This window comes from Rhizoctonia solani, chromosome 2 (genome assembly GCF_016906535.1).
Source record: "Rhizoctonia solani chromosome 2, complete sequence".
NCBI classification, from domain to species: Eukaryota; Fungi; Basidiomycota; class Agaricomycetes; order Cantharellales; family Ceratobasidiaceae; genus Rhizoctonia; species Rhizoctonia solani.
Window position 1 is genome coordinate 1,800,321 of NC_057371.1, and position 23,290 is coordinate 1,823,610.

The 23,290-nt window shown below is 49.4% G+C and overlaps 7 protein-coding genes across 7 annotated transcripts; 5 read left to right on the plus strand and 2 right to left on the minus strand.

The window, feature by feature from the left end:
* Nucleotides 1-404: 404 nt before the first annotated feature.
* Nucleotides 405-2,818, minus strand: RhiXN_05202 (VTS1 RNA-binding family SAM domain protein; the record flags this gene model as incomplete). Its single annotated transcript, XM_043325018.1, has 9 exons — nucleotides 405-632; nucleotides 686-1,031; nucleotides 1,086-1,602; nucleotides 1,652-1,988; nucleotides 2,045-2,233; nucleotides 2,277-2,332; nucleotides 2,379-2,450; nucleotides 2,501-2,662; nucleotides 2,707-2,818. The coding sequence occupies 9 exons, from the start codon at nucleotides 2,816-2,818 to the stop codon at nucleotides 405-407; spliced, it is 2,019 nt and encodes a 672-aa protein (XP_043177437.1).
* A 299-nt stretch (nucleotides 2,819-3,117) lies between these two features.
* Nucleotides 3,118-4,914, plus strand: RhiXN_05203 (WD40 domain-containing protein; the record flags this gene model as incomplete). The annotated part of the gene is made up of 9 exons (XM_043325019.1): nucleotides 3,118-3,345; nucleotides 3,406-3,441; nucleotides 3,485-3,576; nucleotides 3,625-3,714; nucleotides 3,769-3,850; nucleotides 3,902-3,916; nucleotides 3,963-4,183; nucleotides 4,246-4,543; nucleotides 4,609-4,914. The coding sequence occupies 9 exons, from the start codon at nucleotides 3,118-3,120 to the stop codon at nucleotides 4,912-4,914; spliced, it is 1,368 nt and encodes a 455-aa protein (XP_043177438.1).
* A 140-nt stretch (nucleotides 4,915-5,054) lies between these two features.
* RhiXN_05204 (cyclin-dependent kinase) lies at nucleotides 5,055-6,506 on the minus strand (the record flags this gene model as incomplete). The annotated part of the gene is made up of 8 exons (XM_043325020.1): nucleotides 5,055-5,285; nucleotides 5,338-5,487; nucleotides 5,542-5,728; nucleotides 5,780-5,898; nucleotides 5,949-6,128; nucleotides 6,180-6,313; nucleotides 6,364-6,444; nucleotides 6,494-6,506. The coding sequence occupies 8 exons, from the start codon at nucleotides 6,504-6,506 to the stop codon at nucleotides 5,055-5,057; spliced, it is 1,095 nt and encodes a 364-aa protein (XP_043177439.1).
* Nucleotides 6,507-6,644: 138 nt separating this feature from the next.
* On the plus strand, nucleotides 6,645-13,348 carry RhiXN_05205 (E3 ubiquitin-protein ligase MARCH6; the record flags this gene model as incomplete). Its single annotated transcript, XM_043325021.1, has 18 exons — nucleotides 6,645-6,672; nucleotides 6,722-6,827; nucleotides 6,879-6,952; nucleotides 7,007-7,190; nucleotides 7,250-7,833; nucleotides 7,883-7,977; nucleotides 8,029-8,095; nucleotides 8,137-8,196; nucleotides 8,248-8,406; nucleotides 8,459-9,097; nucleotides 9,151-9,281; nucleotides 9,346-9,954; nucleotides 10,127-10,298; nucleotides 10,451-10,523; nucleotides 10,619-10,810; nucleotides 11,009-12,005; nucleotides 12,873-13,035; nucleotides 13,188-13,348. The coding sequence occupies 18 exons, from the start codon at nucleotides 6,645-6,647 to the stop codon at nucleotides 13,346-13,348; spliced, it is 4,494 nt and encodes a 1,497-aa protein (XP_043177440.1).
* A 436-nt stretch (nucleotides 13,349-13,784) lies between these two features.
* On the plus strand, nucleotides 13,785-15,905 carry RhiXN_05206 (Serine/threonine-protein kinase; the record flags this gene model as incomplete). Its single annotated transcript, XM_043325022.1, has 6 exons — nucleotides 13,785-13,903; nucleotides 13,958-14,197; nucleotides 14,248-14,376; nucleotides 14,442-15,091; nucleotides 15,399-15,490; nucleotides 15,549-15,905. 6 exons carry the CDS (start codon nucleotides 13,785-13,787, stop codon nucleotides 15,903-15,905), a joined length of 1,587 nt encoding a protein of 528 aa, XP_043177441.1.
* A 2,137-nt stretch (nucleotides 15,906-18,042) lies between these two features.
* Nucleotides 18,043-20,348, plus strand: RhiXN_05207 (X-domain of DnaJ-containing; the record flags this gene model as incomplete). Its single annotated transcript, XM_043325023.1, has 15 exons — nucleotides 18,043-18,099; nucleotides 18,250-18,371; nucleotides 18,428-18,455; nucleotides 18,514-18,552; nucleotides 18,606-18,686; nucleotides 18,745-19,157; nucleotides 19,208-19,361; nucleotides 19,411-19,426; nucleotides 19,479-19,536; nucleotides 19,591-19,662; nucleotides 19,712-19,736; nucleotides 19,787-19,864; nucleotides 19,927-20,046; nucleotides 20,099-20,175; nucleotides 20,231-20,348. 15 exons carry the CDS (start codon nucleotides 18,043-18,045, stop codon nucleotides 20,346-20,348), a joined length of 1,458 nt encoding a protein of 485 aa, XP_043177442.1.
* Nucleotides 20,349-20,925: 577 nt separating this feature from the next.
* RhiXN_05208 (G protein coupled glucose receptor regulating Gpa2 protein) lies at nucleotides 20,926-22,480 on the plus strand (the record flags this gene model as incomplete). The annotated part of the gene is made up of 7 exons (XM_043325024.1): nucleotides 20,926-21,072; nucleotides 21,122-21,184; nucleotides 21,241-21,318; nucleotides 21,377-21,725; nucleotides 21,782-21,836; nucleotides 21,889-22,047; nucleotides 22,096-22,480. The coding sequence occupies 7 exons, from the start codon at nucleotides 20,926-20,928 to the stop codon at nucleotides 22,478-22,480; spliced, it is 1,236 nt and encodes a 411-aa protein (XP_043177443.1).
* Between the last annotated feature and the right edge of the window lie 810 nt (nucleotides 22,481-23,290).

The window sequence follows — 23,290 nt, forward strand, 5'->3', positions numbered from 1 at the left end:
TGGATACATATGTGGTTCTCGACCCATGAGCTCAGGTACGCTTGCCATGTACCCACTGCTTCACATAAGCACGATATTCGGACCGTTTAAAACAACAGAACATACGGAACAGCAGCGAAACCGGGCAAAAAAATTGAATATACAACCACGTGCAACGCGGTATAGTTGTAGCATCGAACATCGCTGCTGAGACAAAACACGCAATGGAACATGATATGATTGAGTACATAGATGAGAGTGCAAGGGAGAGCTAAACTTGAGCAAGACAACAAACGAATAAAGACAGAAAGAAATCAACACCGTTGTAGACCAGGGAAATCAAACGAGAGTGCAAGTGCTTGGACAAGAAACAAAGAGTCCGACCAGAGGTAATTATCATTATGTGGCAGTCTCTGTAGGTAGGATTATGCACGTCCAGCGGTGGCTGTAACAAATGCAGGAGAAGTAAGAGGCGACGTGGCGTGGTGGCCATTGACGTGCAATCGGTCATTGGCGGTGTCTGGCATGCCGTCATATGCATTGCTGGTACTGGTCAATGCAGACGTGTTGGGTGTTGCAGGGGATGCATTGGCAACTTTTCCAATATACCAAGAAGGAACCCATCCACGTTCGCCATTGCTTTCTTTGACAGCCTAGAAATTCACGAGTTTAGGGGTAGGAGCGATCATATACTAGAAGGACTCACATATGACCAATGGTTGTACCGTTTGAACACCCTTACATACTCATCCCTTTGGACCTCGAGTTCTTCGTCGCCCTTGACGCTATAAGGCCTCAATGCAATACCCGAAAAACTAGTCGAAGCAAGGTGCATAGGCAGAATAGGTCGGTAGTCCGTCGCACCATAGTCAGTGATGCGTTGCCTTGTCGCTTCCGAGACTGCGAGAGCAGGAGGTACCGAGGTCTCCAACAAACATCCAGCAGGGACCCATGAGGTTTTGGCGGTGTCATCCTGCACGCCCATCCCCGTCGGGTCGCGTTGAACAACCCACCAACCTTTAGCACGTCCAATTATAATAAACGCGTCGTGTCTAAAAAAACGATCAGGTTAGGATCGGGACAAAAAAGCAATAAATGAGACGTACACAGAAACATCAAATTCGTCATCCAGTTCGGCCAAGTATGGGTAAATTGCAATTGCGTACGTCTTGGTCTGCGAGTAAACCACACCCTCTCTGCCCTCCAGCTGTGGAGTGGCGCTTACATCACCACCTGTTCTTGGACGATCAGCATCGGTCTCAGGCCAATGGGGCGCAGGCGCGCTTGCAGTAGTAAGAGGTGGTGTTGCAGCTGCGTTGGCAGTAGCAGCAATTGCTCGAGCGCTAATGGGTTGAAGTACCGGCGGCAGGTGTAGCCTTGTATTTCGGGAGTAGGCAGGCATGTTAGGCGAGGCAACCCGGTTATCGACACGCAAACTTGAGCCGGTCGCGCCATCAGGAGAATCTCGGCGCTGAGCAGAGCGAGCAGCCTGCTTTTGTTGAGCAACAGCAATGGGAGAACGGATGTCTTTAATGTGGCGCAGGGTAAAGACCGGGTTTTTGTTGGCATCTTTGAGTCGCTGGAAAAGAAGTAAAGGCTTCTCGTCATAACTAAGGCATCGATCTACAGATCGTTTGAGTTGCCTTGTTCGTGAGAACAATTAAGCACGCACCTGTATTTCCGTAACAGATGAACATGGCATAGTTTTGCCAGTCATCGCTGATTCGGTACTTCTTGAGGGCGGCAGGGAGAACCTTCCAACAGGGGTCATCGAGGGTAACTTTGAAACTCTTGTAAGGGTTTTGTTCGCCATCTCTGGATGGTGGTTTGCTGTCCTTCCCACCATTGACACCAGGGTTGGCGATGTTGGCGGTTATAGACTGAGAGCTTGGGTTCCGCGTTAAACCCTGGGGCCTCTCGGCATGAACGGATGAGCTTGCAAGAGTTGAGCTAGCAAGAGAAATATCCCCAAGCGATGGCTGAGGTTTCGGCTGCTTGGCGGAGGGTGTCTAGACCATTTTGGAAATGTGAGTGTCAGGGTAGACAATGAGGGAGGTGTGCATACCACAGGGTCAGCCTCGGAGATGCGAGGTGAATGCCGCGGCGACTCCTGAACTGGCTCCGGCGTCGGCCTTGTGGGCGACTGGGCGGGGCGGCCTTGAGGAGCCCAGCGGAACGAGGGTTGTTTTCGCAAAGACATTTCTCCGGTCTGCTCCTGTGAGCCACTCATGGACACGCCGGCAATCGATCGCACCTGGAGATGTGCCCGTGAGACAGTGGCGAGTTCCTCCATACACTTGCATCGTGTCTTGCAATCGCTGGTTCTCAGACTCAAGTCTTCGTATGCGTTCGTCTGGCAAATATCAGAATAGGTATGATGCAATCACTGGCGTACGCACTTTGCTCTCCCATCATCACCCATAGCTTTTGAATCGTAATTCCCTCATTGGCGAGCTCATCGACTACCTCGGCTGACGCGAAAAAATGAGCGGAAATTGCGAATTTCAGACAAAAAACTCACAAGGGGGGATGTATCCATCAGGTTCGAGAGGGATGTCATGCGCGACCTTGAGCTGGTAAACTGCCTTGAGAATCGCCAATCGCTGCCCCACGGATTTTATTCCAATATCCTTGAGGTGCTCATGGTCCATGAGGCTGAGAATATAGCCTGATATACGGTGCTCTGTGCGCAGATCAGCTACGCTCAGCACAGTATACATTACTTACGCTCAATCTGCTCGCTATACTGGGGATATCCCAGGTCCTTCATCCATTCCTGCACATCCTTTTCAGACCACACAGCAATGCTGGAGCGCGAGTGGCGAGCAGAGTCTCCCATCGAGAGAGTCGACGTCGAATGCAAGTTGCAATCCGTGGCGATGCGGCCAAACAATCCCCCCTAAGCCAATACAAACTAATCGACCCCGAAGCGCTCGACCACCGCCACAAATTTCAGCGCAACTTTATTTCGCTGCTGTCTCTGTAAATTAATAGCTTGCATAGCTCATATCCACGTTTCTTGCCCACGTTTTTTCATTGGGATCTAGGCTCTTGGAACTACTGGTAACGGCTGTTGCTCCCGACTTAGTTTGTTGCCTATCCCTAGTTATACATTAACGCCGCACGCATATTCTCAAAATGAGACTTCAAGAAACTTTACTTTGTGCACTTGGTCCGCTCTCTGGCTCTGGAGCAGGTCACTTGGCTCTTCACGATCTCAAAACCGGCACAACTCTGGCTACGTACAAACAAAACACATCGGCCGTACGCAATGTCTCTGTAGTCGAGTCCCAAAATGGACAGGGCGGATACATTATCTCTGCTCAGACCGATAAGCCTATTTTGAATGTCTACCATTTTCAAAAGGTACGCCTTCATTTATCAAGAGAGTAACAATCGTCCCATATTCCCAACCATGCTACGCAGGACCAATTAGCACAACGTTTAGTCATTCCTGAACGGGTAACCTGTGTTGCCTCGGACAGCCGTGGTAATTATTGCGCAGCCGGAACAGCAAATGGGCGCATTTATCTCTGGGAGGCACGTTATCTTACCTACTTCTCGACTAATTAAAATTTTTGACAATCCATCTCGGCAGTAGGTCGCTTCGGGAGTAATGCTCAACTCATGGGAAGCACATTTTAGACGTATACAAGTACTAAAATTTACAACGGACGATGCCGCAATCGTCTCAGCATCCGACGATTCGGGCGTGAGCGTTTGGAGTGTTGCCAGGTCAGTTTGGCGCTCGGTTCAAATCCATAAGAACTAACGCATTCACATTGATAGCTTAGTAGACAATCAATTGCAACATGAGTTGCCTGTACCTTACTGTAACCTCTCCGACCATACACTTCCTGTTTTGGACGTCGTTTGTGGGAGTGGGTTGTTCCCAGATTGCAGACTTGTAACTTGCTCGCAGGATCATTCCGTCAAGGTGAGCCCGCGCCCCGGTTCGCGTACTTTAGCTGATGTGACTCCAGATATGGAACCTAAGTACACCTTCACATCCGTTAATCGGAACATTCACCTTTCCCTATGCTATGCAAATGGCCGCTATGGACCGTGCTCAGCGGGTGATTTTCGCCGCATCAGCCGCAGGACATGTTCATCGGATTAACCTTTTCAAGCCGGATGATAATCGTCGTGGCATGGAAGCTGTCACTGGTGACACTCGTCCATCAGAGGCTGAAATAACAGTCGGGTATGTCAATGTTAGATTCCTTCTCTGGGTAAATCACATACTCAGATCACAAACGCCGGCAGACAGCCTATCACATCCCTCTGCATATCGTTCACTTCTACCTATCTCTTGGTCGGCACCGCATCTGGCTCTATTCTTATCTATGATCTCGAATCTCACCAACTTTTGCGCACAATCGCAACGCACAAAGATAAAGGTCTAGCGATTATCTACTTGCAGTGTATGCTCAAACCAATAGACCACGACACAAGAGAAAAGGATCCAATTCCGTTAAAACCGGTCGTCCCGTTCCAGAGAACGAGGGATCTCAAAGCGCGGGAGACTCATCAAGTAATGGTAATGATTCCTCCCCGAGTCGAGGTAGGTTTCATTGGAGTGTGAGGAGTGAACTTTGATGAGTTACTGATTTGCTCTGAAATTGATAGGAGGCTCATACCAACTCCGACTCCGATGAACTCTTGGCTGGACAAGCTTACTTCCTGAACCCTCAGTCTCAATCGAGAAGAGGTGGATCTGGCTCGAATGCCCGAGTCACAGAACTTGAAGAGGAAGTTGCACAACTTCGCGCCGCGCTTGACCAAGCTAAAGGCATCAATGACTCAATGTGGGAGACTATGGTCAATACTCTGTTACCCAAAAGCAATCCTACTCCGAACGAAACAGCGGGAGTAGATTACATGGCAGTGGATCCAAGTCCAGCCGGAAGAAAACGAGCACGCAAAACAAATTAATCCTGCTCGAATCTAGATTTTGATTTTGATTATATGAATAAATTATAATAGATACTGTAATGCGAGCGTCGACAACAAGCCGGAGAAAAATACAATATCCCATAGCGTAAGATTCCAGACCATGAAGAAAAAACAATGAGTTATGTGAACAGTGTCTTGCGAGGGACGGAGCGTTCGCGTTCTTCGTGGCTTCCAGACGCTTTACGCTTTGTTCCCATTTTGTTGCTACTTGCTTTGGCGCCTGGTGCCGCATCTTTGCCATCGATTTCGTCGGGAGGCAGGGGGCGAGGTGCAAGAGGTGTTGAGGCTTTAGGAAGTCGTGAAGGATGGGTTGGATAGGGGGCAACGAAAAAGTATGGATGGTGTAGTCCCTATAGCTCGGTCGGTAATCAGTTCAAACAGACGAGAAGAACAAGAGCTCACATCATAAGCACTAATCCGCTTTCTCGGATCATAAATCAGAAACTTAGCAAGCAAGTCAAGAGCCTCTGTGCTCGCGGCACTAAACAGCAATTTGAGTGGGGACTTGGGAAAATGTCCGAACGACGTATAGTCGGGTAAAGCCGTATGGCCCTGTACAAGTTCTCACCATTAATCTAGGCGCCCAAGAGGTCAAGGACGACTTACAGGCCAATCTTCTTCCGTGGGAGTACCCAGAGCTCGGAATATGGTTTTAAGTTGGTCCATGTCGCTTTCTCCGGGCAGATACGGCGTGCGCAACATCAATTCGGCAAAGATACAACCAACACTCCACATGTCTACCCCAGTACTGTAGTATCGAGCTCCGTACAGGAGTTCGGGTGGTCGGTACCACCTATTATGTTACGTCGGTTAGAATTCACGATGGGCTTAGGAAGGAGCGTACCGAGTGATAACTTGACATGTCATTTTTTGGGCCGGGTCTGTAAAGTCACGGGCTAGACCAAAGTCGGCTATCTTGAGCTGTCCGTCAGCGGCAATTAGCAAGTTATTGGGCTTCAGATCCTAATTTCTGCGAGTTAGTTGGATCATAAGGTTTGCCGGAACATACATACTCGGTGCAGCACCCAATTCCTATGACAGTACTCCAGCCCACGCAGAGTCATGGCCATCCAACTCTTGATATCCGCGGGCAAGAAAACATTGGTTCGGTCCTTAATGACGGCTTCCAGATCGGTCTCCAAGAATTCAAGTACGAGATTGAGGTTGGTCTTGGAGGAGAAGACATCCAGTAGCTTCGCGTGTTCGATAAGACGCAAACAAACTACATAATAGAATGGGCTTACTTCAATGACATTTGGATGTTTTAGTTCACGAAGGTAGCGGACTTCACGGATCGCAGATTGATCGAGTCCTTCCTTCATCTGACCAACTTTAATCTTTTTGATAGCTATTTGTCGACCAGTAGTGGCCTCGCGTCCTGCAATGACCTATGGTAGGCAATAGTTTGTGGCAAGAAATACGGCTTACCTTTGTAAACAATAGCATATGTACCCTCTCCAATTTTGGAGTCCTTGGTCCATTTTTTGGCGGTAAGACTGTTTGCCTTTTCTGATTGTCAAGTGAGTAGAAATATTAGGAGTTAGTTTTGAATTCTGACCGACAACATCCATTGCGACCCGGGGAAAAGAGGCTCAGAGCGGTGGTTGGGGCTTTGCCAATCCGTATTTGTCCAGGCGCTTAGGGGTTTGAATGTTTCCCGCACGTCGATGACGCTCACCTTCTGAACCTCGTCCACCCCAGACTCCTCGATGGACTCAGATCGGAATGTCGACATAAGTATGTTATGAATATCACATTTATTACGTGTTTAACGTGTTTATCACAGCCGAGGTCGACACTTGTCGTATTTGCAGTGCACCAGCAGAGGAAGATCAGCCACTCTTCTATCCTTGCAAGTGCTCAGGCACGATTCGCTATATTCACCAAGATTGGTATGTCCATCGCGTCGGCGTAAGATACGGCTAAATATAACGCTATTTCAGCTTGACCACATGGCTAGCTCACAGTAAGAAACGCTCGTGTGATGTGTGCAAATATGAATATGGCTTCACTAAAGGTATGTACATGTCCCACCCTGCAATGGTGGTGTGTTCATCGGAACTCTCTATAGTATACAAGAATGATATGCCCGACCGGCTCCCAGCCGAGCTATTCCTAAGAAAGCTATCTCTTCAAATGGCCAAAGTTCTCATTACGTCGCTGCGACTTGTCATGATATCCGTAATATGGCTCGCCATATTGCCCTATTTGACGCTATGGGTCTGGAGGTTTTATTTTTGGACCGGTGAAGCATTGTGAGCTCTTTTCCTTCATCTGATGAGAGCATTCATCCCGATCATTTTGGTATGCATAGGGCCCACTGGGTGGTTGGGCGAGAACTACCTGATAAAACGCCCCCTCCACCAGCACATCCTTCGTCGTCGGCCAATGATACACAGACTCCTCTCCCTTCACGGCCTCTTTGGGCTACCTTTTTGCCTCATGACCTCGGGGCCGATATTTTCAAAGGACAGATCATTACCATTGCAGTTGTCATCGTTTTTCTCACTATCTTCCTTCTTCGAGAATGGATCATTCAGAATGCGCGCCCCGGAGTTTTTGGAGACGAAGAGCCTGATGTTGTGGCGGCGGCTCCGGATCTTATTCCTCCACAGGAGGCAGTGGCGGGAGTTGGAGCACCCATCCAAGAACAGCACATGGCCCTCCAGGATGCTCTTCGAGCTGCAGAAATACTCGCTCGACAAGAGTTAGAGGCAGAAGAATTGCGAAATCCTCCCGACGAGGATCTACATCTGCGTGAGGCACTGCCTGATATTCTAAGCTCGTCTGAAGAGGATCCAGAAGAAAATGATTCTGTAAGCATAGTCAGCCACCCAGATATAATATCAATGTCCAGTGGTTTTGGAGCGGAGGAAGGCCAACTTGAAGAGACAGCGGGTAAGCATTCGACGTGGACCAATCACCCAGCACTGACAGACTCTGCTAGTCCCAGCCCTTGGAATTGACGACACTCTGTCTGAGAGTTTGGTGGCTACCCGGCGCGTGGAACGAGAACCTTCTGCTGGGGATCTAGATCCGATTGTAAGCAGCTCCGCTAAATGAGATCTCACTCACGAACTAAATTGTGTGCAGCCCTCTTCAACAAGGACCAACGGATCAAGTGACACCATATTTGGAGCATCCACAAGGCTCGGGGAGAGTATTCATTGCCAAGCTCTTTTGCCTTTAGTTCCCCAGCAGCTGGCTCCGAGTCGCTTGCTTATTCGATTGAATCATCACTCGATGGAAGTCGGCCAGTTGGTTCGTTGATGTACTCGTCATCTTCCGATGCTACCCAATCACAAATCCAAGCCAGCTTAGGAGAGTTTCACTTTACATTACCTGCACCACATCCCGCATCCCCTCAGGATAGCCCACTCAATATCCCCCTTCCTGATTCTCCGATGGAGGCTCGCCCCGATCCTTTCAGGACGTTTTCCACAGACTCTGCATCAACTGCTTCGACATCTGGTAAGTGCCAAGCCATTGCGTACAAACTCACACACTCACAACACTATTTCAGTAACTCGAGCTCCACGAGCCATTAAGCCATTACCAGCAGGGCCGTCAAAACGAATGACTTCCTCTACTCCCGCATTCAAGGGCACCAAGGAATTCGACGACTTCAGATTTAGCTTTTCTTCTACCCCACCTACCCTCTCCCAAAGCAGCTCTCGCCCTTCCTCCAGGCCACCCTTACCACCTAGCACGCCTGGCCTCGACGAACCAGTTCCAGCGACCGATTCACCACATGTTGCTCTCTATCGACCTCCTGAGGATATGACCTCTGAACCGGGTTACTTTGACGACCGTTTGCCTTTGGCCTCGTCGGGGTTGGCCACAGAAGTAGCTTACATGGAGAGACTGGGAATGGAGCAAAATGAAGACGAGATGCCACACAGACCATTGACATCAGGGGAGCCGGACGAAGAGATGCCCGCTCTCGTAGCGTACGATGATGTACCAGAGAGGCTGGTTGAGGACGTCCCACAGCCGATGGTTGAGGCGGCTGAAGATCAAGCAGCGCGACAACGAGTATTGGCAGAGTTGGAGCAAAGGGTTGCACAGATACCTCGTGCCCCTCCTGTTGAGGAGGAAGATGAAGAAGATGCCCAGGATGTAGAGCCTATGGGTGACGATGATATGGACGGAGCCTTGGAAGGTACGTGCACAGCTCTGAGATGAGCAGGAGCTCCATTAATCTTTGTCTTTCAGCGATTGGAATGCGTGGACCTATAACGACCGTGTTCCAGAACGTTTTCCTGATGATTTTTATTATCGATCTTGCTATTGCAGTTGGGATTTGGGTGCCTTTTACAATGGGGAAGACGACTGCGCTTTTATTCGTAAGTGGAAGATTGAATTAACCCCTCACTACGAGCACCAAAGCTAATAGAATGAATTTAATAGTTACAGCCAGCAGACATACTCGTGCTCATTCGATTTCCGATTTTAGCTGTGCGCATAATGACAGATCCTATAGTGGATGGATTATTGTTCCTTGTCAACCTCCTCCTTCGTCCATTAAAGTGGGCGATCACACGCATACTTCCGTTTACGCTTTCAGTTCCCAAGCCACCGGCTGCAGTATCTCCGACCCCTCAAACAGTCTTGAATCTTACTGCGATACAAAACACAGCATACCGCTATTGGGACAGGCTTCTCGCACATTCTCGTGCAGCTGCAGATCCCTCAGTCCCCCAGCCTTCTCCAACAAATGTGGTCGAACGTATCGTATTCCATCTCCCTGCACCTTCCATGCAATCTCTGGAACAAGCAGAGTCGCGATTTGCTGCACTTGGCCGAACCGTGCGATTATTTTCACATGCCTTTGCTCGGAGATGGCAGCAACTGGCGACCGCGGATGGGACCTCTGAACGTGCGTTCGCAATATGCTTAGGATATATAGTTCTCTGCATGATTATGGGCATTTATTTGGGCGCACTCAATGCGGGGGCCGTTCGAGGGGCTGCTCGAGCCCTGCGAAATGCGGTGAAGCAGCAGCTGATAGTCGTAAAGGTACGTGAGGCACTATCTAGCCGTTTTATATTATCCAAAGGGGGTCTTCTTGGCTCTTGAACGTTGGAGCCCTACCTGATTGCGATTTGGGGTGTGGGGGGTGTGGGGTATCAAGCTTTGAGGGGGATTTCGGGGGCTCGAATCTGGACGATCTGACATCTTTGATTTTCAGGTTGCGCTCTTTATCGGCCTTGAATTACTGGTCTTCCCAACTGGGTGCGGGGTCGTCTTAGATATCGCGACGCTGCCGCTGTTCGAGTCGGCCACGTTGGCGGGCAGGATCGCGTTCTACGACTCTGCCCCACTGACCGCGTTCTTTTGCCATTGGCTACTGGGTACGATATGTAAGTTGGTTCCTCTCCTATCGCGAGCTTTTCCCTTCTTTGTATCCACGCAATTAACCGGCGTCAATTGCCGGTTATTCTGGTCGAGATCGCGTTCGGGTCCATACAACGAGGTTCCTAACCCGGGTGATGCTGACGAATATGGCATATAGTTATGTATCAATTTGCGCTTACGTTGGGGGCATGTCGGGCGGTGATGCGGCCCGGAGCTATGTGGTTCATCAAGTAAGTTTAAGTTTCTGAGGGACAGATGCGGTTGTCATACACTGCGCTAGCTTGCCCAAAGGTGGAGGGGAATACTCACGCATCGGGTAACATAGGGATCCGCAAGATGCATCTTTCTCACCCATACGCGATATCCTCGATAAACGTGTGTTAACGCAACTCCGAAAACTCGCGGTAAGCGCGGTGATGTACACCGTCGTGATCGTGGTCGCGGTCGGTAGCGTCGTATATACCATCCGCTATGCATACATCTTCTCCGGTATTCTGCCGCTACGGGGAAATATGCGGTGAGCAAGAGATAACGTTGTCATTTCTTTAAAGTGCCCCCACTGATCTGCTGCTTTGACTTTGTGCCTTCCTCAACTTCCTCTACTCCATGCTATATCCGGGCACCGACGCTTGAACATAACGGGTCATGTCGTCTCATGCGCAAAAACCAAAATTCCTCCTATCGAATAATCCGATCGAAATTGCAATGCCTCCAGGGAGCCCCTTTCGGAGATTCCCGTCGACTTGCTGTTCCTCCACTTGGTCATGCCCCCAACGGTCAAGCGCCTAACAATTGGGAGCTGGATGAAGGCGCGACTAGAAGTATGGTGGAAATTTATGGCGCGGCAGCTCAGGTTATCATCGTTCATGTTCAATCAGCTACATGCAGATGAACTCCAACGCGAATCGAGGGGTCTACGACCGATGAATGGGCCCGCTGAAACCTGGACGATTCCTTCAGATGAGCACCTCTATGGCAGATGGCTACGCGTTCCCAAGAGCGATAACATTGCTTTCTTGCGTGACCAACCTGTACTGATTGAAGTCAATCATGCGGGGCAGGCCGTACGACCACGCGGAGAAGAAGTCATGGCTCAACAAGACGAAGAGACTCGTCGCGCAGGACGCACACCCGAGCAAGACTACATCATTGTTCACGTTCCACCCTACTTTGGGCTTCGCTGCTTGGCACTGGTCATGTTGCTTTGGATTACAGCAGCGTGGATCACCGTTACAGGAACCGTTGGACCCATCCTGCTAGGACGCTGGTTACTATCTACAATTGCTCATAAATCCAACGTGCATGACGGTTACTCACTTGTCGTAGGCTGGTATGTCCTCTGGGGTCTTTGGCGAGCCTATCGCTCCCAAGTCCGTTCCTGGGCCTCAGCTCTGGTCTGGGTAGCCAATGTCCTCTGCATTGGGATTGGCATGGGGGTCGTAATGCCCATCCTCGTGGCTGTGACGCTCCAGATGTATGTTGTCCTACCGCTACGTCTGTGGTGGAACCCCGAAACAGTGCCCGTGCTTCGAATCGCCGAGGACTGGGCGCTCGGACTCGTATTGATGAAAATTGGATGGCAAACCTGGAGATTAAGGGCCCGTGTACCCGCTCAGGCACCAGTTGGTGAAGTAGCCAGGGTTGAAGACGGTGGCGACGAACCAGACGAAGCGGATCGACGGATGGAAGATCTTGGTAGAGCCATGGAGCAGGTAAGTCCATATTCCTTGGGGCTGTCGAATGCTTTGTTATGTGTGGGTATGACGATGAGGGTACTGCTGGCAATTGGGTGGATCTCAAGAATGCCTGCTTGAGGCACTTTGAGCGATTACGATGGGATATTGCCGCATGGGCGATGTGATGAGATACGATCGTCCTCTGGGAGATGCCTTATGAAAGATTCTTCTCTCGTATCGCGACACTGTCGCCCGATGACGAGCTCCATCGGCCGTGAGAGCTACGTGTCGATATGACGATTTCAGAGCACACGTTTTGCCATGCGATGGTATTCTGTGACCTGAGACCCAATTCCTATCCTTGCGGTTTAGGTTCGCGACTCTGTAGACTTGAATTACCAGGGTTAGAAGTCGCGCACCGACAATAGGTTAACCTTGGGTCACGCGACATGGCCTTGTAATCCTAAATCTCCTCTCTTTGGCGCAACTGCATATGTTCACCTGTCTCCCATGCGTTTACTTTCCTACCCCCTTTCCTCAAGGAACCTGGTTCCTGTAACCTGTATTGTGGTCCATCATGGACACAAAGAGATCCAGGACGTAAACGACTCGGAGGTTCGCGTTGGCAGAGAACCCGCCTCCTATTCTTCACATGCATTCATGTAATTGAGAGGCGTATTACCTCATCTCACACTTTTTGCGTCACACTTTGCCCAGACTCTGACCACGCCCTGGCCGCTTTCATCTGGTGATCTTCCTTTTTGAGCTGGGAGATCATATTTGAACGACGATCGACTTTATTCCAGCATCTAATAGCATTTCCATGATCTCATTCCATATTCTTCCTACACGCTTTCCTTGGCCCGCTGCAACTCTCTTTGCTAACCTTCCTGCCCCCACCAGATTATTCGTGCAGGTCTGACGAACCCAGACGCGGTCGCCGCAATTCGAACATTTGTTGCACCTGTTTGCGGCGGATTGGTGCTTGTGATCGGGGCACCTGGAGCAATTGTGTGGGCGTTGGGGAGAATGTATGGTGCACCCGTGGGTGGTGATGACGTGTTGCGTAAGTACCGATTTGTTTTGATATCCAGTTGTTTATGGATGGAATGGGCAATTGAGTTGCCGATGGAGCTGGAGGGAATTGACAGCCAGGAGCACTGTATCGATAGGCGACAGTGACAGTTCGATGACTGACCCTTGTCTTTGTCATTTTAGTATCTCTCGTTTACCCCGGGATTTTCTGCGGGACAGCGGCGGTGGGGCTCTGGAAGGCTGGTAGCCGGGCGGCCAAAAAGTGGCTACAAGGCGTGCGGGACGATGAGTTCCTGGTTGAGATGCGGTTGAAAAATCTCGAGCCCCAGGTGGCAAAGCAGTAGAAAGTGTACTTTATTTAGACGAATGTTGTGTGTGTACTATAGCCGGCGCTAAGTGTAACTATTATACCGGTGTACCGGCTTGAGTGAATTCCCCGATGAAGATGCAGAAACAAGCTCTGTGCTATTGGAAGCGAAAACGTGGGGTAGGGTGATCCTCGGAAACCGGCAAGACCCGCATGGATTTTTCGGTAGTGCCGTTGTTTTGGATACTGACGTCGTATGCATATATATCCTATATTCCTAGGGAATACGCGTTGATAAGCGTTTTGCTCCCCTCTTTCTACTTTACAGGATGTGTACGTCGCCGTCGATGCGGTCTGTGATATTACCGACGGATGCCGATCCGAGTGTGCCGTACCGGAGTGAACGAGTGTCGCCAGGGGGGACGAAGAGAGTTGTGTATACTATTCCGGACCCACCAAGGAGAACCAAGACTATGCCCGTCGAAGTCGTCGAACGCGAAGAGGCCGTGGGCGACTATATGCCTGGTGGATACCTGCGTGTGCGGATTGGAGACCGCTTTGCACACCGTTACCGTATCGTGCGCAAGCTCGGGTGAGCCTAGTTGTACCCCATGTTGCACCTCAGTACGCTGACACGAGAGGACAGGTGGGGCCATTTCAGCACTGTCTGGCTTGCCCACGACATACAGACCGACTCGCATGTCGCGCTCAAGTTTGTCAAGTCCGCACCCCGTTACTCTCAAACAGCCGCAGACGAGGTCGCATTACTTCAGCACATAGTCGACGCTCGCGACGAAGCCCACCCTGGCCGAGATCGCCTCGTGACGTTTCTCGACTCGTTTACACATACCAACGCGCGGACCGCACAGGTCCACCATTGTATAGCGTGAGTTGCCTCCGGGTAGATAAGCCTAGGCGCTCACCTTATCTGAATAGATTCGAACCGCTGGGAATGAATCTCCTTCAGTTGTTACAGCAGCCCGATTACAAACATCACGGGGTCCCCGTACCGTTTGTCAAACAAATCACACGCCAGGTTTTGCACGGCTCGACTACCTCCATAGAGTATGCGAGCTTATTCACACTGGTAACTAACCGCTGGGCTCTAGTCCTATTCAAGACTGACCTAGTTACCCCGCACTAGACCTCAAACCCGAAAACATCCTACTCCGCATTGCCCCCGACCACATTGAGAATCACATTCGTGCTGAACTCGCATCCAGCCCTCCCGCCGTGGAACATTCGATCCCCATCTCCGCCTCCTCCCGCAGCAGTTCATACTACTCTCACCGCCGACAGAACGTGTACATTGTTGGCTCCCAGCCTCTTTCAAGTCCTAGCCCGAGCTGGTCCGGATCTGCCAGCAGCAAGCCGAGTCTGTCAGCCAGTCACGCCCAGTTTGAACAACTTGCCCTTCGAATGTCTAAGCTAGTGACCGAGGAAGATGAGCGCCAGACGAGCGCCAACTCGAGCTGTGCTGCTTCAGCTATTTTCAGCTTGACGAGCACAAGCGCTGCGGGGTCTGGTTGGACGAGTGAGACCGAGGCTGACGATTGTCCTACGTCAGCTGTTGTCCCAGCACCCGTCATTGCTGAGCAACCTGGAGAAGATTCGGATACGCCCAGGCTGTCCATAGTCGATGGTCCTTCAATGTTGACCAAGACTGCGCCCGTACCCATCTCGACCCAATCAGAGGCCAAGCCTACGGCGACAGAAGACCAAGTGTCGATCAAGATTGCCGATTTGGGCAATGCAACAAGAATTGGGCGGCATGTTACAGGTGAGTCCACGCCTCGGTTTTCTTTCATTTCAGTCCGGGTCCGTGGTGGAGCCTAATTCGCTCGTTGGAGCCACCATAACTGAAGTCTATTCAGTCACCGCTCATCCCCGAGACGGGCCGTGGCAATTGCCTGTTTCGTGCCTGAATCTCCTGGCTAAGACTCCTGGTCTATACCCAATCTTTCCTTCCCTGATACTTGTCTGGTGTCTATTTGCCGTAGACCGAGATATTCCAGCGCCATGTGACGATCAACTCAATCTTATCTCGTTCTAAATATGCATATGGCTGACTTGTGACTTGATATTAGATGATATCCAGACGCGACAGTATCGCTCTCCGGAAGTTATCCTTCGCAAGCGATGGGGTCCTGCAGTGGATATTTTTTCGCTGGGATGTGTTGTAGGTCATCTCCAATCAATGGCTAACTCATATCTTTCTAATATCATCGTGTTCGTAGGTGTTTGAGCTCCTGACTGGTGATTTCCTCTTTGAGCCCAAGGCGCGTGAGCCTTTGTGGTCAAGAGACGACGATCATATCTGTCAGATGCACGAAGCACTTGGTCCGTTTACACATGCTGCAGCATTTGGGGGGCAATTCTCCCGAGCTATCTTCCGGTCCGATTGTACTCTACGAAACGTGCCGGCCCGGAAGATTAATATGTGGCCGCTTGATTCTGTCCTGAAGGACAAGTACGAGATGAACAAGGACCGAGTCGCCGAAATAAGCGAGTTCTTGCGACCGCTTTTGGCACTTGATCCGGCTGAGAGGGCTGATGCGCTCGATGCTGCTCAACATCCCTGGCTTTGGTCCTAGGTTTCTTTTTCTGGTCTCTTTTTTTTGGGCTGTGTGTGTGATAATTGTAATGCATATATAATACCTGCTGTTTGTTTTTTTGTTGTGCGCTATCTGTTTTCGTTCACTGTACCACCGACTGCTTTGTTCCCATAGGCATAGAGTCATTCGGGCCTCCGTCTTGCTTTCCTTTGCACTCTGTTATCCCGTTTAGCAGGTTTCAAACGCGCCTGAAGCGCTCTAGGCCATGGTATTTATTATTCTACTTTTTAGTCTTTTCCTCTTTGTTCTGGTAGCTATCGATCGCGCTTTGTTGTTATCGATAATTATAGACTAGATGCGCAGGTCCGTTATCAACCCAATAAATAGACTAGCCTCGTCGTTGCGGCGTTTTTTGAGTAGCACAGTTTCAGCTCGCATCCCCCACAATGACGTAACAATCGTTCCTGAGCTACACTATGACGCGCCTTTCACTCCTTATCTTACCAGAAACTCCGATTGAAACCCATGTTTTGCCAAGTAGGGTGCGCGATAAGTGCGAATCTGGTGCGGGTTCGACATCGAGGAAATCTGATTGGTTGGGCTTGCTATACTTGCTTACGCCGCTTCCGGCTTACCTATTCTTAAATTCTATAGTTGGCGCTAGACTCCTATTTCTTGGTGAAGTGGTTGAAACGGGAAGTTGCATTAGTGGGGCGGACTCGGGAGAGCAGTGTTGGTTTAGGCTATTAAGCGGCGTTATTCCCGCTATAGGCTGAGTTGAGATACGGGGGTGGCGAGAGTCGGTCATGCATTCAATACCGATCACGTCCGGTGCGAAAGTCGCGCGTTGTTGCGTGGCGAAAGCAAACACACCTCTGATTGTCCTTCATTCGAGGCTGAAGCCACAAGTTCGAGGCCTTTGGATTTACGTTGACGATTAGGGGCGAGTGCTTTTCAGTCTCCCCCTATCATCCGGGATCGAAGTTGCTAATCTCGTTGCCTCGTACCCCACGTTGTGTTTTTGGTACGGTGTAGTCCAATGACTAGGCCGGGAGCGGTGATGAAGATCCGTGCGGACCAATCGCTGCCGACCCCGGGGTTATCATTATTTTATCTCTGTGTGTTATTCGCCTTGCAGCGACCCGAGTAGCCACTCTGCAATCAATGTCACAAAACTCTCGTAGCTGTACCAATCCTGTCGCGATGGAAGGATATCTCGGACCGGTTCGAACAAAGCGGCCGACGTGAATTAATAGAAATCGTGGCCACCATCGCGCGCGGTCTGGGTCTTGATAACGGATGTGTACTGACCGGCTTGTGCCACACATAACATTTGAATTTGCCACGAGGAATCGTTCCGGTGGTATCTTTTTCCTTGCATACAGCATGAACATCGCAGTACAGAATCCAAAAGATTGCTCTTAATGTTAACGCAATGGTGATGGTGGCGTGGATCATCTACTTCGAGTCGGCTTGAGGACGTATCGGATTTAGGAACACATCGGTCGAGCCGTTATGATCTAAAGTTTTGGTTCTGTTCCAGTTTGAGGAACCGGTCGAACGTTGAATCAAGCTTTCCATCTTTCAACAAGGGTTCCCATCCGGAGTTGTACAGGAACTTATCGACATAGAATAGAATCAAGCGGTGTAGTCTATCCGTTATCTTCCGTGCAGATGCATGATGAACAGCGCAAGTGGACAAGTATGGATGTCAAATCCGCCTCCTCCGGCCTTGATACCGAAATGAAATTAAGTAGATCACGATTGAAGTTATCGGGACTGCGGATCTGTACTTGTATGCATGTTTATGAGTGCGTCGGATAGATGGGAGACGATATCCGAGTTTAGAGCCCGAGCCAGAAATAGTTCCAAATGGTGTAGCATGCGTGCTGGTGGGTGGTTCTATCCACGAAGATGAAAAAGATCCATGGAGATATCTTTTGCTCGTAGACATGGGAAAGCCAACAGAGAAAGCTCTCAATACCCAAATCACATTATAGACGATCGTTGCAAGATGCAAGGTAACGCAAGGCAATGCAATGCAATTACGTCAGGTGAGGTTCATCATACTAAGCGCCATGAACCCTTGCACGTCTGACTTGTTTGGTGCCAGTACATTTCTTTACACACCACCTCCACCCTATAAACTAACGCTACCCTACACAAATCACGAAAGATGGCCGAGAATACAACGCCCGAGCCCAAAGTATTTGACCGCGAATATTACGATTTGGTATGTGTATCTGGAATAGGGTACAGTGCAATTTGGCTAAGACTCTCATATCACCCTATTTGGGATGTTCGATTACTTGTTCACAGGTTAGTTGAATTTACGCTCAGATAACCTATCCAATCGAGCTGATTAGGAATGTCATGTTTATAGCTCGGAGTTCGCACCGATGTGAGCGAACTTGATCTCAAAAAGGCATATCGCAAGGCGGCGATCAAGTACCATCCGGACAAGAACCCTTCGCCAGATGCTGAGGAGAAGTTCAAGGAGATTAGGTGTGTTTCAATACATTTACACCTGTGTGTTCGGCTGTGTTCTTAATTTACTACAGTACCGCCTATCAGGTTCTTAGCGACTCGGTAAGTACAACTTGTAGCCGCGGGAGTAGGTGGCAGCGTGCTGATCTTGTATGTTCAGAACCTACGAGCCGTATATGATAAACAGGGAAAGAACAAGGTATGTTGGAACCCTGTTTGGTACGTCGATCAAGTTCAAATATCGTATTTCAGGTTGAAGGTCCTGAAGGCGGGTTTGAGGATGCATCTGCATTCTTTGCCAATGTTTTTGGAGGTGAACGGTTCAACGACTGGGTTGGTGGAAATTTCCTGTGTCTATTCACGTAACGTTCTAACGCTTCCGTAATTATAGATAGGCGAAATTTCATTGCTCAAAGAAATGACGAATGCTGCTGAGGTTATGATGACGGACGAAGAGCGTGCTGTGGCCGAGGCCGATCCCAACCGTCCCAAGTCTCCCAATCCAGCTACTGTTAGTTCTGCTGCGGGGGCAGCCACTGTGCCTCCCGGTGTCGATGCTGCAACTACACCCTCGCAGCTTAACAATGCCGGTGCACCCCCTCCGAGCACGACGCCTGAGGCCGCACCGCAACCTGTACGAACTGATTCGGGTATGATTAAGCATGAAGGAAGTGGATCTGCTACGCCCACTGGCACCGGAGCTGCTGGAGGAAAGGACAAGAAGGGAAAGAATAAACTATCTCCTGAGCAAAGGAAGAAACTCGAAGAATTGGATTTGCAAAGGAAGAAGGTCATGGAGGAAAGGTATGAACTGGAGTGTTAATGGTTAACTGTGTATTAACACTGGGGCTCAGGGTCAAGACCTTGACGGACAAGTTGAAAGAACGAATTCGTCCATTCATGACTGCTAAGAACCCGGGGGACACTAACGATCCGGAAGTCAAGGTATGGCTTGCGAGGATCAAGACGGAAGCAGAGGATCTGAAACTTGAGAGTTTTGGTGTCGAAGTAAGTTGGGTTATTTGCCTTTCAGCTGCACAATGCTAAACTTTCATAGCTTTTACATACCATCGGTAAATAGTATTAAATATGTGTGGAATTCAAGTTGTCTGACATAGGCTACAGGAAACGTGTACCTCATGAAAGCCAACTCCGCCTTGAAATCGCGCAAGATGTTTGGGATGTAAGTCTTAAAGATAAATATGTGCTCTTTCGCTAGAGCTAACTTATTGGTTAGCCCCGGATTTGTTTCTAGATTAAAGGAGAAGGGCGCTGTTGCGAAAGAGGCCTGGGGGGTGCTTGGTAGCGCGTGAGTAACCCTATATATGCGTCGAATATCTCTGACATGACCTTGTTAGAATCGGAGTTCAACACGTTATGGAGGTCGGTAGTCCTATAAAATTTAATTTTATTTGTTAATTCTTTCTTTCTAGGATATGGCCAGGTTGCAAGAAAAAGGAGAAGCTGCAGAGGCTGAACTCCGCGCCCTCGAGATGGACCTGACTGGTAAAGTACGTGGCATTTTGAGCCTGCATGTATTGCTATCGTGTTACTAACCAACTCCCATGGATAGATTCTCCTTGCATCGTGGAGAGGGACTCGGTGGGAGGTCAGCCAGGTTCTACGTGAAGTCTGTGACAAGGTACTTGAGGAGCAAGGCGCCCCTAAGGAACAGCTATTCTTGCGCGCCCGAGTACGTGGTTCAGTTTTTCTGATAGAACGCCGCTGAGCGCTCATACGTACAGGCCTTATTCCTGATTGGAGAATTGCTGAAGGAGGTCAAACCTGATGAATCAGATGAGGAGCGGCGTGAACTCGAACGGTTTGTCTGCACATAGGATACCAGGAGGCTATTCACTGATTTGCCTTTTCGATAGGTTGGTTGCTGAAGCAAGCAGAAAGAAAGGTGCCCCGGCCAAGTCTCCAGCTTCGCCAACCGTTGGTACTCCCACTGCTGAAGGGCAAAAGAAAGGATGGAAGTGGAGTAGTAAATGATTGGGCGTCTCTTACAAGAAGTTTTGATGGTATAAATTACAGTAATGAGGTTGATTCGATTTGTTTAGTACCCAAACATTAATAGATTTCTGTTTATAATTGAATCCTATACTCCCCCGCAAGCCATGGTGTATTCATTTCCCTGTAGCCTTGGTCTGCCCAGCGCAGTCAAACCTGTGCTAGCGCTATTGTATTTCCCCTTGGCGTGGCAGATTGCACTGCCAATCGGTGACGGAGCGTAGCAACCATCATATAGGCCTTCTAACTATAGGCAAACGACTGACCTTGGGCCTCGTGTCTCTTGGCAGCCCACCCTTCAAAGTTCGCTCGTCTCCTTACCAGTTTTTCGACGATATATTCGAGACAGCCTTCATGCTCTATTTATATATGCAAAATGTACCCCAAGGGGCTTCCGCAGTCCGAAGTTCCAGGTTATGGTCTTGGTGTAAAACATAGAGTCAATTGTGGCTTGATTCCGGATCAGTCCGGGAAGCGCCTACTGCTGCTACGAGTTGTATAAACGGTACCACTCTGAGCTGAAGACCCGCATCGTATTGTACACCCAGCCACGACCAACATGTCGTGGAATGCGAGCCAACTAGTATTACGCTTAACAAAGGGTCCGATTAATTGCACTGGAGATAACGTTGATATTTTTAACGACATCCAGAAAACTGCCACTTGTCATGTATGCTTGAGCACTGGAGCAGTGGTTGGACTTGCGGTGAGTCCTAGAATCTACCTGTGCGGAAAAACTCTGACCATTTCGCTAGTTCCATGCGCAGACTGGGCTTATTTCTTTAGTTGCCTTGCTTGCCTTGCTTTATATCGTCGCAGTAAGTGTATTATATCATCACAGCACGCAATATATACTGAGTCAACTCCACATCAGCGCAATTATATCCGCAACCACCATAAACCACCTCCAGGTCCATGGAGACTCTTCCGAGGCAACGTAGATATACTGATGGTATGGCTTTGTTGACGGGTGTTTGATTGGTGCTATGGCTCAACGCTATTCTATCCAGCTCAACGTGATCGTCGCGGACATGATAATGTCGTTGGGCGCAATATCCGATATCCGCTGGGCATACGATCGTCAAGTGTACTGCGGGTCATTTTGCGATGCACAAGGAATTGTAAAGACTTTGGGGGAGACCGCAGCAGCGCTATCCACGCTTGCCGTGGCTATATACACATTTATTGCCGTGAACTCCAGGCGCCCTCCGGTATATAGACCTTGGATATGCTTGATTACAGTAGTAATCATTTGGTTATGGTGCATACTATGGCCTGTCATCCTTCTCAGGAAGTACGATACGCCTGGTCCTGGAGGAGAGGAAGATGTACATTATGCATATACCCCAACACCTTGGTGTAAGTTTCATATAGCATTTAAGGAATGTTCTCTTGCTAAAAGTCTTTCGTATCAGGGTGTTGGATCAATTCCAAGTACCTGCCTGAACGCATTGTTGCTGAATATCTTTGGTAAGCTCGAGAAAAGCCACGGTACGATGGTGTCAGCTGAATCCATTCCAAGGTTGTGGATTGCGGGGATATTCTCTATTGGGTTGTACATCCCTGCCTATTACATTGTACGGAACCAGCAAAACATGTTCCGTGAGCCAGTCCCCGATGCTGATCGGCGGAGTGTTACAAGTACAATTGATGAAACTAACGAGGCAGTCAAGATGCTATGGTAAGCCCCAGTCTATCCATATCTGGATTTATACTAAAGTTCTTTTAGGTACCCTCTAGCATACACATTATGCGTGCTCCCACTGTCCATAATGCGGTGGGCTGCGTTTGCAAACCCCGATCTTTTGAATCGGTCTCAAGTAATGCCTGCAACCATGGTCTTCAGCTCAATATTCAACTTGATGGGCCTTATTAACGTCCTGCTAATCTATTGGACAAGGCCCGCCATTCTTCTCATTGGCTCAGATGGGACTTTGCCGCCCACAGATCCGAGGTACACATTATCTAAAGAAGAAGTGAGCCCCAATTCTTCGTTACAGTCGCTGCCTCCAAACGGCAATATTGGGCAAGACTCTCATCAAGCGAGCTCACGGCGCGGGGACAACGGGTTTGGTGGGGAGAATGTTAGTCTGCCACGCGAACCAGTTGCGTAGTATGGTTTTATGTATGGTTTTCTCTTGTATGGTTTTTTGTGAAGCCGTGGACTTCCCCCATTCAATATTAATAGGTGTGTCGTAGGCGTGATAGTGTTGTAGCTTCCATTTTTGTGACATGAATATGTACTATTGAAACGCGTTATTCTTTGGACGTGTTGCGAACTCAACAGCGATATTAGGAGTGAGTTTGTAATTCCGTATTTTATGGAGTCACATGGGTTCTGTAGGCGCGAGCCCGGACTCGGACTGTTCTTAGGCACCGGCGCGCTTAGACATCTCCCTACTGCATGCGTCCGGGTTCGCTGATCCGCGCCCGCAGTTTGTTATGTTTCGAAGATCTTCATTGCTCCATTCGAGTGTTCTATTGCCCCACAGCCCCTCCTTGGTGGGCACCGCTGTTGCTTCCAAGCACTTCTCGTCAGATTCACTAATCGACGGAGGCGATCCCCTGTCCTTTTAGGGATCTTCTTTGCCTTCCGATGCTCGCGAACTGTGTGCATGATCTTCACAGATACATTCCGCCAGCTGGGACCTCGGATATGGCTAGTGGTAGGTGCACGTTTGTTTGGTCGCACCTAGATTCAGTACACCCATGTACCCAGCGTGGAGATGATGAGTCGCTACTCACCCTCGTTGCGCGCCTGCACAGTTTGTCTCACGCAACCCACCCGCCTCACTCAGTCGTATTACTGTAGTTAGTATAATCTTTCCGTACTTTGTCTCAACCTATCACGTTTTCTATTATTTGTTGTATGCCAGTCTCATTTCGGTCTCTCTTTTTTCTTTTCTCTCTCGATTCGTTTCTCG